The 18,523-nt window shown below is 36.8% G+C and overlaps 1 protein-coding gene across 1 annotated transcript in view; it reads right to left on the minus strand.

Moving 5' to 3' along the window:
- LOC109844927 (rop guanine nucleotide exchange factor 12-like) overlaps positions 1-4,656 on the minus strand; it is a 10,449-nt gene extending 5,793 nt beyond the window's left edge. The window contains exon 1 of the mRNA XM_020414102.1: positions 4,214-4,656. Coding sequence (XP_020269691.1) covers positions 4,214-4,439 — 226 coding nt within the window. The 5' untranslated portion in view covers positions 4,440-4,656. The remainder of the gene's footprint in view (positions 1-4,213) is intronic.

Genomic DNA, 18,523 nt, shown 5'->3' on the forward strand with positions numbered 1-18,523 from the left:
AATAGTATAATATAATATTATATTATATTAATAAGAAAATAAAATTATTATAAACATATTAATATAATATACAACAATAAAAAATTGATATACCAAAATAATTAAATATATAATTATTTAAAAATAATATGTAATAATTATAATATAATAAAAATAATTATAATATAATATAACTCATTAAAGTACAATATAATATTATAATACATTATACAATATTATATTGCATTACATTTAATACTTATAATACTATAATAATGTAAACTAAATATTATAACATTTTATTCATAATATATTTTATTATAATTAATATATAATATATTAATAATATATTTAATACTAATGTTATAATGGGTTAAACTAGTGTTGACGAAAAATACTTAACATGGTGTTTTGAAAATATTTTACGGTAAAAACACAACACCATGGTGTTTTTTTTACAAAAACAAAATAAGAAAAACACCACGGTATCCAAACGAAGCCATGAAATTAAAAAATTAACATCAATTTGCAAAGAATTTAAAATTTACATTAAACACCTCAATGTCTCAAAAATTATAGAAACACCCTCAAAAGTTTAAATTACAGACAAACACATTAAAATTCTAAAATTTTAAAACTTACAAACAACACAGATGAATTCAAGAGATTACCATGATACACCTAAAATTTTTGACATTTAAATTTAAATTTTTTAATTAACACCCTCAATATCTCAAAAATTATAAAAACACCTTCAAATGTTCAAATTATAAAAAGCCACCCTAATATTCTAAAATTTGTAAATAAAATAAGATGAATTCAAGATATTACCCTTAGACACCTAAAAAATTAAAATTTTCCAAAATTAACCTCAAAAATTTTAAAAAACTCCTTCAAAATTTAAAAATCATAAAAAAAACTCTAAATTTTCAAAAATTTTAACCAGCACACATCAAATTCGTCGATTGGTAGACCGCTGAAATTTAATATTTTTTCAAATTAATCTATAGTTTTAATAATTGCAAAAGACACCCTCAAAATTTTAGAGTTACAAGAAATATACTAACATTTAAAAAATTACCACCAACACATGAAACATAGAATTTACAACTACCAAACTTAAAAGTAATTTTTTTTAAAAACTCTTTCAAAATTATAAATCACACCCTCAAAGTTCAAAACCACAAAAATGGGCTAAAATTTTAAAACTTGGCAAAGAAAAGTGTAATTGTTTGGTATTTTTCATATATATATATATATATATATATATATATATATATATATATATATATATATATATATATATATATATATATATATATATTAAAATTTGTAATTTAGGGATTTACTATCCATTTTCAGCATCTAAGAATAGTCTAAGTTGATACTGGTAAACAAAAACAATAAGAATTGATTAAAAACATCCGGTTAATGGATAAAATTTTTAAAAATATTATAGATTAAAAATTATCGGCACTATATAAATTAAAGTAATTTCATATAATTTTAGTAATAAATTGGGGTAGCCAAAATACATTCGTAATATTAATTGATAGATGTTTAAATCCATAGAAATGATAAACCACTATAATATTATACCTTAGCATTAATTGATTTTAATTTAGAAACTTTAATCTTTGACGTTAATAATATTTATAGGGTAAAAGAATACAAGGAATTACATATGTAGAAACTATTAGAATATTTAGAGATAACTTTAAAAGAATTGAGTTATTTCCATTGCAAATGGGAAAGTGATGGAAATAAATCTAAAATTCAGAAAAAGTCAATGAATCACTTGAATTGGCATTAATATAAGACATATCTATTAATGAAGCACTGAATGAGTTATATTAAAAAATAGTTTAATAACTTTATCCTAATGAAAGAAAAAATCTCCATGGAAGACATAAGAAAAATTAATAAGTATTCATAAATTCCATACGGTGTTCTTCAAATTAAATATTAATATTATAATCTCAGAGAAATTGGTAATGAATAATGCAGGTATTTAGTTTAGATCTTTATGAAAAATGACAGGGATAGAGCAAAGGTAATATTATTGAAATAACAGAAATTCTTATTGGATGCACATCAGAAGAATTCATTTTAGAGAAAAATAAAGAGATAGCTTCTAATTTATTTAAGTAATAAATTAGGAACACAAAGAATTTTATATATATGAAATTAATATTTATTCTTATTGAAATAGAAAAAAAATCAAAGTCTATATTTTGAGCAGTTTGTGTTGAACATCATAAGTACATTTGACTTCTTTGTAAAGTTAAATGAGATGATAAAAAATTAACGAGCCTAGGAAAGATAATAGCATAAAAAATACAAAATTAGCCTGATGTCACAATTAATGTAGATGATGAAGACAATACTCTAGAATTGTCCGAGAAATGATAAATGATAAACCTGAAGAAGGATTGATCTTAACTCAATAAAAAATAAAATAGAAGAAATAAAAATAATATTTTATGAATATTTTATAGAATAGTTTAATTATTTTGAGTGAAATTAGGAATCTTTAGAAGGGAGTTTCATGAATTTTTTTCAGTATTTTTATATTCTTATGTGGATGTTTTTATCATATAAAAGTATACTAGAGTTAGCATTAATCTTTAATTTATATTTTTTTTATGAACTCTATCAATGATTAGGAATAAACTTCATATTCTGTTTAGCATCGTTTTAACATACTTTAAATCAATCATTTTGTCATATTGGTTTTAAATATTCACCTTCCTTGTATAACACTATTTTAATATTTTTTACTTTGCAATGCTATACTTTCTCAAATAAAGCTTAGTTTCATATCGGTCAAAAATAATATGAAAATTCAAATTATTTTTAAATTATATTTGTTTTTTGTCAATTCAAATATCAACATGAAAATTTAAATTGGGTGTATCCCATTTAAACAAACATAAAAAAATAATCGGGATGTAAGAGTTTAAAGAAAAAAATGAGCACAAACTGTCAAAAATACGTAATCATGGTATTAAATCACGTGCATTGCACGTGTGTAAAAACTAGTTGCATTAAAATCATGAAAACTGTTTTGCTGCTTCGATAATAGAATTTAGTTTTGAGAAAATTTTAATAGGTCAAAAGTAGAAAATAGGCTGAAAATTAGGAAGGATTTTAAAAATGAGATGATAAATTTATTGAAATGCCTATCATATACTATTTTATTTGAGAAATTTTCTTTTTTGCTAGAATCATGTTTAAATTTCAACTTAGTAAACAATATGGTTATGACTCGGAATACCTATCTATACTCAATTTTTTAAAGGAAAGAAACAGAAGGTTAGCTAATTTATTGATAATATATATACTTTTAAGGAAAGTAGCTAGAAAAACCAAATCTACAAGATATTATCATACGGAGGAAAGAGAAAACAAAATTAGGCAGTACGAGGTACGATTGATTTATAACTGATCTCTAAAATCAGTTTGTATTCTTATTCTTAGTTCCTAAAATACCCTTATTCCTTTTCCAAAAAATTGAAGTTATTAATTAGAGTAATTTTTGTAGCACATTAAAATCATATATAGTTTTTGAGGTTACTTCTTGATCTATACAGAATTAAGCCAAGATGTCAAAAATTATATTGAATGTATCATCTGCCTATGACACGTATCACATTCAAATTCTAATCTACAAATCACCCTAATTTCGTTCATGTAATTATCAATCAATTCAATATATTACATCAACGAAATAGAAAAAAAAAAACATGAGATAATCGGTATTATAAAGAAATATAATGCTAAATACAGGAGACAAACAACTACCTGAGATATAAACATTGCTCAGGGTCCTTATAGCAATTCATGAGGAGCAACTTCATATTTTTATACCTCAAAGTATCATGGTAGTATAAAGTTTATAGTACAATTAACATTAATATTCAAACAGATAATAACATGATAATAAAAATAAGGATGTTTGCTTAACCATTTTATCCTTCATATGTTTTTTGCTTATACTATGCTATATATTTTATTGCCTTCATATATACAACCTAGCCCCGGGACAACGCGTTTTTCTTTTGTTTTCAGACTTCTATAATGATTCAAAATTACATGCTTATCTTACATGTTTGTCGATCAAGAACTTTCAGTGATACGTACAGTTAATGAAATAGATCACATAAACATCGATAAGTCGCTAAATACCCTATTATTTTCTCATCTACGTACCATATTAATGCAATATCAATACCTGAAGGTCCTTCGCGAGGCGTCCCTCCTCCTCCACCACCGAGTCTAGACTTTGGAATCTTGGCGCTGGCGGCGGTATCAAGCACCGTCCCAATCATCTGCTGACCGTTAAGACACGACGAGCTACAACTACCTTGGCTCCTAAACATCCTCTCATGATGTTCTCCATTAACCTCGCCATTGGTGTTCTCCAATATCAAGCTGTGAGCCTGCCTGCCTTCAAACATGGCCAACTTCTTCTCCTTCTTCTTCTTCTTCCTTAGTCTCCGCAGGCGTCGATCATCTCCCTAGGGCTGGGTTTGCAGAAGGGCCCTCAGGGAAACATGGAAGAAGGGGGTCGTTAGGCAAGTTGGGGAATCCTTTGAGGAATCTATTTTTGGTGGGTGTTAATTTGCTGGGTTTGAAGATGCTAAATTTTGACTGTTTGTTTTGTTTTCTACGGACGTGGGGTGCATGTTTTAGGTAGGAAGAAGGAGATTATGGGAAGGGAAAACAAATAAAGAAAACAAAGAAGGGGATATTTTTATTTCTTTCCCCCTTTTTTGTTTTTATTTTTTATTTTTATTTTATTTTTTAATTTTTTTAGAAGAAAGGTGTGAGGCCCTTTTAAAAACTAAAGCCCGGGAAATCAGCTCATCCCCATTTCTTTGTAGATGTCTCTGCAATCTAATTTTTTAGAGTATTATGTTTTGTTTCTCAGTCACAAGTGTTTGTCTATAATATTTAGGTGTCTTTGAGGGAATATGAAATTCCCTGTTATCCTTAATAAATCATAAGCTTGAATGTACAAAAATGGGTTTTAGTTGGAGATCGAAATCTTATTGGAACTATCCATATCTACATGCTTCATCACTGGGAACCATATCGTATCAAAAATCTATAGAAATAGAATTGAGACCATATTTTCTAAATAGGTAGTTATCTTGAATTTTCCTTTTTATATTTATTGCGATTTTTCCTTCACAAACAGACTGATTGGAATAGTATTTTCATTTCTTAGAAGAAATCTATTTACCTTTTACAAAAGATTTTGACAGATTATTTTTGTTCCTATACAAATCTCAGGTATGTGAATGTCAATTCCATGTTCCTCTTTTATGAAAAAGAAATTAAAAGAGTACGCAACCTGAATGCCTATATCTTGGGTGTGACTAGGTCAACATTACTCTTTACTATTTTAAATATTACATTTTAATCATAATCTATCATAATCCTAATTATGCTACACTAATATCACATAAATTAACAATTTAAAATCACTATCACTATAAATACAACAATATTGTATCTGTCCTATCCTATAGCTCAACAATGTAAATTTAAAACTTACTACAATAATACTATATTTGTCCTACAGCTCAATTTACTTCACATCATAATTGAAAGATACAATAGTAATTGAACTATAATCCTATATTTATTATTAATTTCAATCCTAAACCTATCCTAATCTTACATATTAATAATTTTAAACTTCAAGGAATTATACAATTGTCATCCAAATACAACTCTATTTACAATTGTCATCCTCTCATATACAACATTCCATGCATAAATATAGAATCTATGAAATTACAACAATTTTCATAGGACATTCGTCTCCTTCAACATGTATGTGTCTTTGTTATTTTTTTCTTATTAGATTAGATTAGATTAGATTGTTTAAAGATAGTGAATTATATTGTGTGCGTGATCTTTTTTTAGATTGTTTAAATATTGCTAGTAATAAGTTTTAGATCTCTATTATTTTCTTCTTATTAAGTTGTTTAAACGCAGGGAATTTTTTTGGTCAAATATCTTGACCATTTTTAGTTTATTTCTCAAGCATTGTAGTGTCTATTTTGCCTTTTGTTATGGTGTTTCCAATCGATAAAGTGTAGCCATTTGACAGCAATGAACATGTGTACTTCTTCATGCAATGCCCCAATTAAATTGGCAATCAAAACCAGCAACGACCTCGACTTAGCCGACATGCCGAGTCGACATCTTCTTGGGTTGACTCGAAGGGCGGTGCTTGTCGGTCCTCTTGTCAAAGGCAACTCGCTACGACCCACTCGACCAGTTATTTGACGCCTCGTGAGATCGACACGAAAGGCGTTACTTCTCTGCCAAGCTAAAGGACTTTAACCTTGAGCCTCTCCCACTAACAACGTGTAAGCATCGCATTTAATGTTTGGCATGCACCATCATGCCTCTAGCCCCAATAGTCTTCATGACTAATCGGACCACGTCGGCACCGTCATGCCCCCGATCACTTTACATTTAATGCAGAACTGATCTCTCTGCCACTTGCTGAGCGACATCTGTAAAGTAGGTGCTGACGCAGTCACCAGCCTATATTTCTTCACCTCTATCATGTACTCGGCCGAAGTGACAGTTCTACCCTTATACTACCAGTATAAATAGAGGCACTAGTCTAACATTCGAGGGGTTCGATTCTGATCTTCTGGGATCTAATCTCTGATCTAAATTATCCTACACATGAGAACTCTCACAGTTCTTCAATTTTCCCACTCAAGTTCACCAGCTAACTTGATCGTCGGAGGTACAACGGAGGAACCAAGCCCCATCCTATCACGAACTGTTATATGTGCAGGCTTTAGCTACCCAACTTAGAACCGGATATTCGGGGAAGGAAGCGGATCCGCATCAACTTCACCCCCATCACAAATATTTGACTTTTTGGTTACCTACCACCAACACCTTCTCAATAAATTACTTTTTTTGTTTCTCAAGCATTGCAGTGTTTGCACCATAACTATGTTTAGATTTTTATTAAAAACTTATATTGTATATAAAAAAATTAACCTACAAAAAGTAAGTAATTTTGATATTTAACCCCATACAATTTATTCAAAGTAAATAATTTTGATATTTAACCACATGCATTACACGTGTATAAAATTTAGTAACATAAAACATATAATAGTGTGCTAGTAGAAAATCAAGCATCCTAGACGAAAATTTCCATCTAGGATGGTATAAGGATCGTAATTTGTTGATACTAATTAAATAATTTTTCTTCTGGTATTTAAATATTAAATTTTATTTTAAAAGAGTATTTATATTTTTAATCAATTTTCTAGAATTTTCAATTGATTTAAAAACCCAATTTTATATTTATTTGGCTAATTATAAATTTAATTATTTTTATTAATTTTTATTATTCATTTTAATAATTTTTGTTATTTATTTTCGTTAATGAAAAAATAGGAGACAAATACCTATCTCCTAACCCTCTCCACCTCACTCCCCACACCGCGTATACACTCACTAATCCCACTTCCACACACAGCCAAAACCAACCCCAAGCCGCCCACGAGCTTCCACCAACCCCTCTTGCCTCTCTCTCTCCTGTCTCCCTCACTCTCTCTCCCTCTCTCCAATCATCTCTCTCTCTCTCGTACGCTCATATCTCTCTCCCCCCTTCATTCATCTCTCTCACCCAACCAAAGCCTCAATTTACTGCCCATTAACTAGCCTTATCTCCTCTTCAACTCCAGCCGCATTAACATCACCCCAACCCCTCCTTCGACGCCCGCGCCTAACCCCTTCATCGAACAGCCGCCTCTCAGACGCGACACCTTCACCGCAAACAGCGCGAACCCACCTCTTCCTCGCTGAGATCAGCCGCCGCACAACCCCCTCCTCCTCTCACCTTCTCCCTTCCCAAACTACACGCCAACCACCTCCATCTCCCCTCTTCCGCCACCAAACCTCCACCAGCATCATCTCCGCTTCCTCTCTCCCCTCCTTGACTGAGCAACCCCACTGAATCCCTACACAGCCCCGTCGAAGCCCATCGAGACACCTCGATGACCCTGACGACCTCCTCCCACCTCCGGAAAGCCCGAACAGCAAGAAGAAGCTCTGAGCAGCAAGAAATGAGCCTGAACAGTGACTGAATAGTGACTGATCAGCGAGAAGATTTCGACAGCTTTGTATCGACTTCGTATGCACTTTACGATCACCTCTGACCTCCATTTTCGTCGATTTCTTCTCCGGTGAGTAGCCCTATATGTTGCCTATCACCTCCAACTTGTATCATGCTCTAACTCACTCTCTATCTCTCTTTGTAACATCCGGAACATCACTCGATGGCACCTCCGATAGTTTCGTGCCGACTTTGCACGCTTTCCGGCCACCTCCGATCTTCGTTTCCGCCATCATCTTCGCCGGTGTGTAGTCCTTTATATTTTCTATCACACGGTATCTCCCTCTCACTTGGGCTCATTACTTACCTCTCGTTATATCACTTTGAATATCGCTCATCGTTACTAACACCTCTCTTTTGTATTCTAACCGATTGACTTTTTGACGAGCCCGCGGAACCCGTTGTGACCCGTGCATCCACCCCGACGACCCCTCTACCCTCTATGACACTCTCAACGTCCTCCAGGCAAGATCTTACTTCTTGCAATTATCTACAATTTATCTTGCTTGAAAATAGGTACGGTTTAAAAAAAATAAAAAAAAATAAAAAGTTACTGGTCACTCAAAAAAATATAAAAGATAATTTTAAAGATTAGTTAGAATAATTATAACAAGAAATAATTTAGAAGAATTATATTTAATAAATTTATGATTGTGTAATTGATGGTTGTAGATCGCGTTATTTCATGTAAAAAGCATCCACTGATTCCAGATTCCTCTTTGCACTGCTGTTATGCTAGATGTTACCTAGTTACTGATAATTTTTATAATAAGTTTAGAAATCCGAATAGTGAGATATTCATGAAATGAGTCTACGTGCATAAATATATTAAAGTGGTGGTTTATGGAAATTAAGTTAATTCCTATGCTCTTAATATGATTCATGATTCTTAAATTTTATTATGTAATATATCATGATATTATTGTATAGAATTAGTTGTATTTATTATTCTTTATTGTGATTGAGAACTATTAGGAGTTCATGACTTTAGTGAACTTGCGTATCATGTACAATACTTAGAGACATGTGTTGTGTTGAGTTAGAAAAATAAGAAGAGTTGGGATGGAAAAGTCATAGTTCATGTGATCGGATATGGTTGTTGATGTATCTTCCAAACTCGCATCGGTGAATTCGTGTAGTCATTGGGGTTGGTATTTGTTAGGTCAAAGTGAATTCGTGTAGTCACTTTAGTCAGTGGGAAGCTTTTTTGTCACCTGAGTTTTGATTGAGTTGGGACCAGGCCGAAGTCGGATTGCGTGTAGCCCTCTAATCGATTCGTGTAGCGCACGTAGAAGATTTATGAACAATCAGTTATCCGAGAATATGAACGTTGACTCTATGTGAGATATGAACCAGTGATTTGTTATAGGATGTTAGTTGTATGATCTTGTTACTCGGATGATTTATGGATTCTTCTAATTGTTATACTCTAGTTGTAGATTGCATGTAACTTGTTAGTATTCCAACAACATGTTTCTATTTATTATTATTGTTATTGCATTGTTCATTCGACCATTTCTATTCTTTCTTGTGGGATCTTACCGTGTGCCATGCACGCTGACGTACTCCTGTTCTCTCGGGTTGTACGTCAGATTTAGAAGACGGGAAAGCTTCGATCAGTTCGGAAACATACAGGAGCCAGAGGATTCTCCACAGGAAGGCCTTGAAGATGGAGCAGAAGAACAAGCCGAAGCTTAGTTACCTCTTTTAGTTAGTTTATAACCCTAGTTTACTTTTGTAGTACCTTATATTTCCGTTTGGTTGATGTATTATTATGACTCTCCAGTATTCAGTTAGATGGATTTGTATCATGGTATGTTTGACCCAAATATTATGTCTGGGATGATATTTCAATTGTGATATGTATCATTTGGCTCTAAGTTATTTATTATATTCTCGCTACTGTGATTGGAGACCTGTGCCTTTGCTTTATATTGCTTGATGCTTAGCGTATTAGATTGAGTTGAAGATCTAGTACTTTTTTCCTCAGTCTAATACGTTACGGGCTTGTTCACGTTCTGATTTCCTGGTAATTTGGGAAGCGGGGCGTGACAGGTTTTGTTGGTGGCCCATGCAGGTTATGGTCCCGAGTTTCCACCATTGAGAATATAATGAATAATTTAGACGCATATCATATTTCATCCGTAAGACTATACTTAGCCCTTATCCTAGTATTTTGAAAAATTATATTTTAGTCCCTATCTTACTCAATTTCGATTTGATTTTGACTTGATTTTCTTAGTCTTCCTGTAATAATTTTGTTCCTTGTTGCCTTCCCTTCAGAACCATGGTGGGTACACGTAGCAATGATAACCCGTCCAGTAGTAATGTCCCGCCGTCCGAAGTGGACTCGCGCTAATTTTTGGCAATGATTCAGGAACTGACGACGAATCAGCAACATCTTGCTGATCATTTGTAGCGGGTGCCTCACCAGCCTCCCCCTCACATAGAACCTGGTGTTAGGGAATTTCGGTACTTGCGACCTCCTTCCTTCTCTGGTGCTGGCAGACCTCTAGCAGCAGAAGAATTCCCCAAGTTACCGAGACCATTCTCACGGTAACCCGTATTGCTCCTGTAGAGTAGGTAGATCTTATGGACGTCCAGCTCACCGATACTGCACGGATTTGGTGGACGGCCGAGAAGACCCATCTTGTGAGGACAATTCCGTAGGAGACATTCACGGAGTGCTTCAACAGGAAGTATTTTCCCCAGTCTGCCAGAGACGAGCTTCTTCGTCAGTTTGTTGAGCTCAAGTAGAGAGGTCGATCGGTTGATGAGTACGAGGCTAAGTTCTCCTCTCTTAGTCGGTATGCTCCTCACCTGGTTACTGACCCCGTCATCAGGAGGCATCAGTTTAAAAAGGGTCTGGATAAGTATATTAGGTTGGTCTGGTTAGTAGGGCACTTGCGACTCATGACGCCGTGCTAGACGCAACTCGCGAGATCGAGAGTGTTCAGCAAAAACCTGAAGATCCGCATGTGATCCACAGTAGACCACCAGTGGCCCCAGCCTGGAATGTTGAGCGTCCTTCTTCGAGGCAGTAGCAGGCTCCGCAGAGGCAGAAGTTTTCCTAGCGATAGCCACTTCCTTAGGGCACCTATCAGCACCCTGGAGTGCGGCTCACAACCAGCCTTCGGTGAAGTGTTCCTATTGTAGCTACCCGAGGCATACACAGTAAGAGTGCCCCAGGCATCTTCATCTGTGATTCAACTGTGGGTCCCCCGGCCATATCAGTTAGGATTGTCCGTAGTGACAGCAGGCCCGCTTGCCCCCACCTCCAGTTCGGGCAGCTCTTCTAGCTCTAGTTTCCCCTGCCCTAATAGCATTGACTAAGCAGGGATCCTATCCCCGAGCAGAGCCTCTCCTTCCGAAGCACGAAGGCAGCAACCACCACGTCAGACATTCATGATGACGGCTGTGGAAGCTGAGGCGAATGACCAGGTCATTACTGGTAAGAGTTGTTCGCTCTCAGTTTTTGTTTGTATATAATTTTTCTTAATTAATATTGCCTGATAATATTATGATAGGATTTGTTTATGAGTGCTAACTTAGTTGTATTTCCTCCTTCGGCACTAGGCAAGGTTCTTGTTTCTTCTGTCCTTGCCTTATCATTTTTTAACTGTGGAGGTTCTCATTGTTTCTTATCTCATCGCTTCGCGACTACCACTACTGGATTTACACATTTTAGCAACGGACAATTCCATCACTAAAGGTCGAAATTCCATCCCTATAACTTTTAGCGACGAAAAAAAACAAATACCGTCACTAAAAAACCGTCCCCACATGATAGGATTTGTTTATGAGTGCTAACTTAGTTGTATTTCCTCCTTCGGCACTAGGTAAGGTTCATGTTTCTTCTATCCTTGCCTTATCACTTTTTGACTCTGGAGCTTCCCATTGTTTCTTATCTCATCGATTCGCGATTACCACTACTAGATTTACACCTTTTAGCGACGGACAATTCCGTCGCTAAAGGTCGAAATTCCATCCCTATAACTTTTAGCAACGGAAAAAAAAAAATTTCGTCGCTAAAAAACCGTCCCCACATGATAGGATTTGTTTATGAGTGCTAACTTAGTTGTATTTCCTCCTTCGGCACTAGGCAAGGTTCTTGTTTCTTCTGTCCTTGCCTTATCATTTTCTGACTCTGGAGCTTCCCATTGTTTCTTATCTCATTGCTTCGCGACTACCACTACTGGATTTACACCTTTTAGCGATGGACAATTCCGTTGCTAAATGTCGAAATTTTGTCCCTATAACTTTTAGCGACAAAAAAAAAACAAATTTCGTCGCTAAAAAACTATCCCCACATTTAGGATCTCTAACTGTATATTTAGCGACGGAAATTCCGTCGCTAATTTTCAGCGACGGGATATTAGCGACGGTTTTTTCGTCGCTGTATTTTTAAAAAAAATAAAAAAAATTAGCAACGAAAATTCCATCGCTAAAAGTGATATTAGTGATAGTTATTCCATCACTAAAAGTTGTATTTATTATTTTAATTTTTTCCTGTGTCTGTTTTTCGTCATTACTATCTTAAATTTCCATCGCTAAAAAGTGTATTAGGGACGAAAAATCCGTCGCTAGAAACAACTAGTATTTTTTAAAAAATATTTTGAAAAATAAAAAAACCTGTACAATATCGATAATAATTTTAAAAACCTTGTTCAATCAGCAGTATAATATTCAATCCCACGCATATATCACACATATATTTCAATAAAAAGAAATAAAAGTTTACCGATAGGTACATAATAAATATTGTTTATACAACACAATAAATTGTTTTCAAAGTTAAATTAATTACAATCAATCATCCTGATCATTATCATCATCCTCAACACCAGCTGTACTATGACTACCTCGACGACACCTTGTGAAGAAGTCCCGGCCTGCAAATATAAATCAAACGTCAACAAGGGTGTGTAACCGTTAATAAGAGTGTGCAAATATAAATATAATTCCCGCCAACACCACAACACAACACAATAACACAACACAACACAACACCAAAACACCACAAAACAACAACACAACACCACAACACAACACAACACAACAACAACAACAACAATAACAACAACAACGCAAATCCCCCAACCCCACCCACCAACCAACCACACTCCCCCTCCTCCCACTCCCCTTCCTCAACCACGACCAAAGCTCCACCCACCCACCCACCAACCACACTCCACACACCCCCTCCCCCTCCATCACCACCATCACCACCTAATCCCTACTCCTCCCCCTCCCCCACCATGACCAAACCCCCCACAAACCAATCACATAACGACACCACAACACAACACCAAAACCAACCCACTAACCAATACCACCACCAATATGCACGCACACACCATCAACACCACCATCACATAAAAAAATTATAAGTATATATTTTGGGCTTTGTATTAGGGTTAGAGTTAGGCTTTGTGTGTAACAGTTTGTATCTGTGTGTATCGGTGTGTATGATATCATTTAGTCACGAAGAAAATTCATAACTAAGTAAGAATTATATATTTAATTCATTTATTTAAAAAAGTAAAGTGTATATATTACCTGATCCGACATAAACCGTCTCCTATATGCCTCCTGAGTCTCCTAAGGCAGAGTCGACATGAATTGTGTGAACTTTAATTCTCTCTACTCCCGGCGCCTCCGTTCTTCCTCCGTAATCCGCTGATATGTTGTTTGATGCGAGTGTCAATCTTCAATCGCTTTCAACCGCTGCTCTATCGAGTCTTGATATGAACTGCTTCCTGGTGTTACTGGTGGTCCTGCAGACTCGTAGGTGCTACTAGACTCGTGCGGCCTCTGCTTGGATTCTCTCCACCGGTATCTGTTCTTCCTACTCGGTCCAATGACCATCTCGATGATGGAGTCCTCCTCCTCTCTACTTAGCCGGGCAGGAGTGTTAGAACCGACCTGAGACTGAGACATTTGCTCCTGTACCTTGGCATGTAATTTCTCCTTTACGTGTATGTGACAAGTAAATAAAGAGATTATATATAGTATTTATTGGACGGGGAATTCTACGGCTCGAAAATATGAGTGTATAGTGTGTGCAGTTTCTTTGTAATTAGCGATATAATAGTTATGCTAACCCCTCACACTCACCCTTACTATAACCCTAACCCTCACCTAACCCTAACCACCACCCTCGCCATAACATTCGCCCTCACCATAACCCTAACCCTCACCAAACTCTAACCCCCACTCTCACCATAACCCTTGCCCTCGCCTTAACCCTAACCCTAACACTCGCATAACCCTAACCCTTGCCATAACCTTCGTCCTCGCCCTCGCCCTCGCCCTAACCCTAACCCTCAACCTCACGCTCACCCTCACCGCCACCCTCATCCTCACCTAACCCTTACCCTCACCCTCACCCTCACCTTCACCCTCCCCTAACCCTAACCCTAACCTTAACCCTCAACCTTACCCTCACCCTTACCCTTTTCCTCACCCTGACCCCTCACCCTCACCTAACCCTAACCCCAACCCTAATCCTAACCCTAACCCTCGTCTAACTCTAACCCTAACTCAAACCCTAATCCTAATCCTCAACCCTAACCCTAACCCTCACCTTCGCCATAACCCTAACCCTCACCCTCACCATAACACTCGACCTCGCCCTCTCCTTCGCCCAAACCTTAACCCTAAACCTTACCCACACCCTCACCCTAACCCTCACCAACCCCTAAGCCTCACCCTCACCATACCCCTAACCCTAACCCTAACCCTCGCCCTCGCCATAACCTCTCGCCCTCGCCCTTACCCTAACCCTCACCCTAACCCTCACCCTCACCCAACCCTAACCCTCGCCTAACCCTAACCCTAACCATATCTCCATACCCCTTACCCTAACCCTAACCCTAACCCTCGCCCTCGCCATAACCCCTCGCCCTCGCCCTCTCCCTCACCCTAACCCTAACCCTCACCCTCACCCTAACCCTCACCCTCACCCTCACCCAACCCTAACCCTAACCCTAACCCTAGCCTAACCATAACCCGTACTAAATTTAATTTTTTTATATTATAATTTCATCAAGATGAGCATTTTTTATTAGGGTTTGGCTTTTTTCCATAATTTTTTTGTTTGGAAAAATTAAACTCTAATTGTAATTAAAAATATAATAAATAAATTCAAAACTAATAAAAAAAATCCATCTTTCTCTCTCCCCCACCTTACCCTTCTCTCTGCCTCTCTCTCGTCGACCGACGCCAGCAGCGTGTCTCAGTTTCCCATCTTCTTTATGGTCGGTCGATGAAGAGACTGCCCAGATGAGATAGGGTGGGTGGATGAGGAGAAGATTGAAGGTAGAGAGAAAGGGAGGATTGTCAGGGGGGAAGGGATTCCTTGCAGAGCATCGGAACCGTACTGGTCGTCGGGTCATGCGGCGGAGTGCTGTGTGTGTTCCTATGCCGCGCCGATGTATACCGAGAATTGGGTGGGGGGGAATGAGGAGAGGGGGGAATGAGAGAGGGATTTGGGGATAAATCCCTCTCTCGGATCAGGTGTGGGCTGCACAAAAAATTTGGGCGCCCGCGCCCAAATTTTTTTCCCATCAAACTTTTTTTAGGTACGGATATTTCCGTCGCTAAAAATGTTTTTAGCGACAGAAATTTTCTGTTGCTAAATTTCTATTAAGAAATTTAAAGCAACGGCAAATTTCCATCGTTAATACACCTATTTTCGTCGGCAAAAAATTTCTAGGACACGTGGTGTCAAGAGATGACATATTGTGAACCCGGAGAAAGTATTTCTATTAGGGATTAGCCTACCCCTAGGACAATATCTGATATTAAGAGATTCCTGGGACTAACTGGATACTACCGGCGCTTCATCAAGGATTTCTCGAAGATCGCGGAACAGATGATGCGTCTTACGAGGAAGGATATTAAATTCATCTGGTCCGACGCTTATGAGTAGGCGTTCAAGGAGTTGAAGTCTCGACTGATATTAGCCCTGGTCTTGACAATACTAGACAAGAGTGGGAACTTTGAAGTGTTCTGTGATGCATCTGGTAGAGGATTAGGATGTGTTCTCTAGCAGAACGGTCATGTGGTAGCATACACATCTCGTCAGTTGAAGAAGCATGAAAAGAATTACCCTACCCACAACCTGGAGTTAGCAGCTATGATTTTCGCTCTCAAACTTTGGAGACATTATTTTTTGTTGGGAGAGCAAGTGAAGGTGTTTATAGATCACAAGAACTTGAAGTACATCTTTACGCAGAAGGAACTCAACATGAGACAACGTAGATGGTTGGAGCTAATGGCAGATTACAACCTTGATCTCCAGTACCACCCTGGTAAGGTTAATGTGGTGTCAAACACTTTGAGCCGTTTGCCGGCAATCATGACCCTCACAGGAAGTGAGGGATATGAATACAGAAGTTGTACTTCCAGGAGTCACCGATTCTTTGATGAACCTTCAGATTCAATCGACATTGGTCAAGCGAATCAAAGATGCATAGTCAGGTGATGCATTTCTTCAGAGATGCAGGGAGTTAGTAATAGCTGGTCTTCGGCCGGAATTTGTTATCCACGAGGACGGGTCCTTACGGTTTGAAAGTCGTATCTGCGTCTTAGAAGGAGATGTTCAGGAATGATAATCATATTTTATTATAATTTTATATCCTCATTATCTATTTTATATGAATAAATATGTCACTAATAATTGTTTTTATCTTTAAATGCAGGTTAATGAAGAATAATTCCAAAAATCCCATCTCTCGCCAAAAGCCCTTGATTTAATGAAGAAATGAAGCAAAGAAGCCCATTGGAAAATCAATTGCCAAATTATCCAAAAACCCAAGCTAAAAAGAAGAATTAAAGCTCAAAATGCCAAAGGCTCAAGCCCAAAAACCAAACACAAGGAGAAGCTATGGGCTGAAAAAGGAGAGAAGCCGGTATCGATGGGCACATCGATAAATTCAGATTGTGGCATATTTTGATATATTCTTTGACCATTTCTCTATCGCTTTAACTCTTGGAAAGGAGTTTAGTCATAGTAGAGAGAGGAACTTTAATTCAAAATATGCCCATGATCTAATTGAGCCTTGAGTGAGTTCTAGAACCAATCAAAGGCTATCCCTTGGAGGATGCCAATGAACAGATGTGCCTTAATGGCATCATTGCCCATTTTGTTTCCGATTTGCTAATAGAAGTAGTAGATATGTTAGTTTGGGAGAACCTTTTCCATCGAAGGTATATAATGTAGGTTGCTTGAATTTCATCAGATAGGGAACTATGTCTCACTCAACGGGATAATTTCGGGTAATTCCAACCTTCTTGAGCTCAATTCGTTGAGACAGGACAATAAGCTACTTCTGAATGTCCTCCAAGACTTTTGCTTCTTTATTTGGCTTCAAAGGTGGTGTTGCTTCTAATCTTGCATGTTTAGAATCTGCATCATCTTGATCATCTTCTAGGGGATCTTTGCCGATTGGATTTTTTCCTTTAGAAGAACTTGGTTGAGAATGAGATGCCAACAAGTGTTGTTTAACCATCTCTTCCAAATGTTCGATCCACTCATATGAGACCTTTTTTTGAGCTGCCATTTGAGCAATATCATATCTACCTCTCACCTTCATTCTTGACTTGAATTAGGGGCTACATTTGATGCTATGGAAAAGTTGGCATTTCTAGAGGTGGGTTGGTTCACTCAAGATGAAGTTTGTGTTGTCCTCATTGGGACAGAAGAGTAGTCGAAAGGAATTGCCGCTCTTCTTCTTAACCTAGTGTTACAATACACATCATCATCTTCTAGTATTATGGATCCAATGCTAGGATAATACACTGGATCAGGTGAGCTATCTGCACATTCTTCCTCATCTTTGAAAGTTACGCTTGTCATGTTGATAGTGAATACTCGTGCTCTACCCCTTTGAGCATGTCGTTGTCACTTACTTCGAATCTCTAAAGAGTTAGGACTCTGACTAAGATGGCTAAAGACTAATTCCTTTTCAAGAGTAGTTTTGTATTGCCAACTCTTTTGAATTGCTGAAACCACGTCTCTGTGGGCCGCACAATACTGACATTGACGAGCTCTCTTTAGGGATGTGAATTCTCTTTGATCAATATTGGTCTTAATGCCTATTTCACTGCTTTTAGCCTTAGAGCGCGAACGTTGCTTACAACGACCCTAGCTAGATTTTTGCCCAGTGGAATCACGAGTGATGATATTATTCCCTTGAGGGAATTTAGATGAGGGATTATCCCAATTTTTAGCTTCTATCGTGGAAGGATAGCGAGCGTTAAGACACACTTTAAATCGAACTCCTAAAGGAGTCATGGATTATTGTCCAAGATCAATGGATGTTATAATGTCTTGACCTTCGTTCGAGGCGAGAGTTGAATTCCTTTCATACT

This window comes from Asparagus officinalis, chromosome 6 (assembly GCF_001876935.1).
Source record: "Asparagus officinalis chromosome 6, Aspof.V1, whole genome shotgun sequence".
NCBI lineage: Eukaryota > Viridiplantae > Streptophyta > Magnoliopsida > Asparagales > Asparagaceae > Asparagus > Asparagus officinalis.